Below are 1,266 nucleotides of genomic sequence, written 5' to 3'. Positions count from 1 at the left end.
ATAGACGTTTCTAAGGAGCTCAGCAAGCTCCTCAGTTTAGGCGAGGACAGCCCTAACGATGGCCGATCACCGGTAATATCGACCTGGTCGTCGTTGATTGAATCAACTGTGATGGTCTTAGGATGACAATTGGGGTTTTAGTGCTACTCCACCTGATAGTAGTGCTGATGGTGGTAGTTCATCAAGGAGGCCCAAGAAGAGGGGACGACGTGCTGGTACTAGTGTATCGACTAGCAAACGAAGTAAAAAATGGTGATACTCTTTGGTGTTGAGTTAGTGACAACTTATGGGAAAATCGTCATCATAGTGATGGTATCAAAGTAGACATATTTTTACTCCTACACCTTTTCTCTAGCTATACTATGAATTGCCACTTCAACATAGGAGGACACAACATTCGCATAGCAGTGAAATATCGTAAACGCCATTGTTGTTGTTATTATTCATCATCATTACGTAAGTGTCACCTCCCATCCTTAAGCCCCAATCGTTTGCCTCTGACCACAAGATCTCTCTCCAGCTCCTCATCACCATTGCCAGGCCGTTTGAACGACGGTTGAGCCCGTAGTTCGGCCAGCTGATCTGAGGGGATCCAAATTAGAACAACACCTATTCGGTGAGGGTACTCACTCTTTATGGCTTCCCTAAGAAGAGCTTTCAGTTTGTCAGTAGTTGAATTCATCAGGTTGTTAAAACTAGGCTTCCCTTCATTCGGTCGCACATCGATCAACCGACGATCATACGCCCGATAGATGCCAGGGAACTGTCGAGGAACTGTGATCCCGCCCAACACACATATCTAGTCTCACCTGTGATAAGGCATACACCTTAGCACGACCTTCCTTATCAAGGTCTGCCTCTTCCTCCCAGTCCTGTAAGCTGACGATCCTGTGTATGACGTAATATATCAATCACACTGAGTCGAGATTACCGAAAGCCTCGTCGATTGAGCTCCTTCTCATAGTCATAATCAAGCGGTGGCCAGGGAGGCATGGCATACCTATTGCATGGGAAATAGCAGACGAATGGGAACGACGATGACGACCTACCACCAACGACAGAGTACTTCACTCACGAGTTGTTCCTTTTCCGACCGATTTATCTTCTTTTTAGGAACCGGAGTCGCCACACCTTAAAACGGGACTTCAATGTGGTCAGGGATGGTGATGATAACTCACTAGACTCCCGCTTCACTTTTTTCTCCGCTCGGGACTTCTTCTTGGCCCGTTCGTCCTCGGTTGATTTCGGACGGGTTCGTCGTCGTCG

At 47.2% G+C, this 1,266-nt stretch overlaps 3 protein-coding genes across 3 annotated transcripts in view; 2 read left to right on the top strand and 1 right to left on the bottom strand.

The window, feature by feature from the left end:
* Nucleotides 1-366, top strand: part of Pmar_PMAR015421 (Glutamate 5-kinase, putative) — a gene marked incomplete at both ends in the record, with an annotated part of 2,789 nt that extends 2,423 nt beyond the window's left edge. The window contains 3 exons of the mRNA XM_002787080.1: nucleotides 41-72; nucleotides 142-242; nucleotides 356-366. Coding sequence (XP_002787126.1) covers nucleotides 41-72; nucleotides 142-242; nucleotides 356-366 — 144 coding nt within the window. The remainder of the gene's footprint in view (nucleotides 1-40; nucleotides 73-141; nucleotides 243-355) is intronic.
* A 63-nt stretch (nucleotides 367-429) lies between these two features.
* Nucleotides 430-1,001, bottom strand: Pmar_PMAR015420 (conserved hypothetical protein). The gene is made up of 4 exons (XM_002787079.1): nucleotides 932-1,001; nucleotides 810-888; nucleotides 631-763; nucleotides 430-582 (listed from the first exon to the last, which is right to left on the bottom strand). Exons 1-4 carry the CDS (start codon nucleotides 991-993, stop codon nucleotides 464-466), a joined length of 393 nt encoding a protein of 130 aa, XP_002787125.1. The 5' UTR covers nucleotides 994-1,001; the 3' UTR covers nucleotides 430-463.
* Nucleotides 1,002-1,007: 6 nt separating this feature from the next.
* Pmar_PMAR015419 (conserved hypothetical protein) overlaps nucleotides 1,008-1,266 on the top strand; it is a gene marked incomplete at its 5' end in the record, with an annotated part of 1,700 nt that continues 1,441 nt past the window's right edge. Inside the window, one exon of the mRNA XM_002787078.1 lies at nucleotides 1,008-1,062. Within this exon, the coding sequence (XP_002787124.1) occupies nucleotides 1,008-1,062 (55 nt within the window). The remainder of the gene's footprint in view (nucleotides 1,063-1,266) is intronic.

This window comes from Perkinsus marinus (assembly GCF_000006405.1).
Source record: "Perkinsus marinus ATCC 50983 genomic scaffold scf_1104296930404, whole genome shotgun sequence".
NCBI lineage: Eukaryota > Perkinsozoa > Perkinsida > Perkinsidae > Perkinsus > Perkinsus marinus.
The sequence above is the reverse complement of the archived record's forward strand: the minus strand, read 5'-3'. Positions and strand labels throughout refer to the sequence as shown.

Excerpts from the sequence above, each read along its gene's own strand:
- Pmar_PMAR015420 (XM_002787079.1), bottom strand. The coding sequence starts at position 993 with ATGCCTCCCTGGCCACCGCTTGATTATGACTATGAGAAGGAGCTCAAT. Across the intron at positions 889-931 it reads CTCAATCGACGAGGCTTTCG|GATCGTCAGCTTACAGGACT; the intron begins GTAATCTCGACT and ends CGTCATACACAG. Across the intron at positions 764-809 it reads AGGTGTATGCCTTATCACAG|TTCCCTGGCATCTATCGGGC; the intron begins GTGAGACTAGAT and ends GTTCCTCGACAG.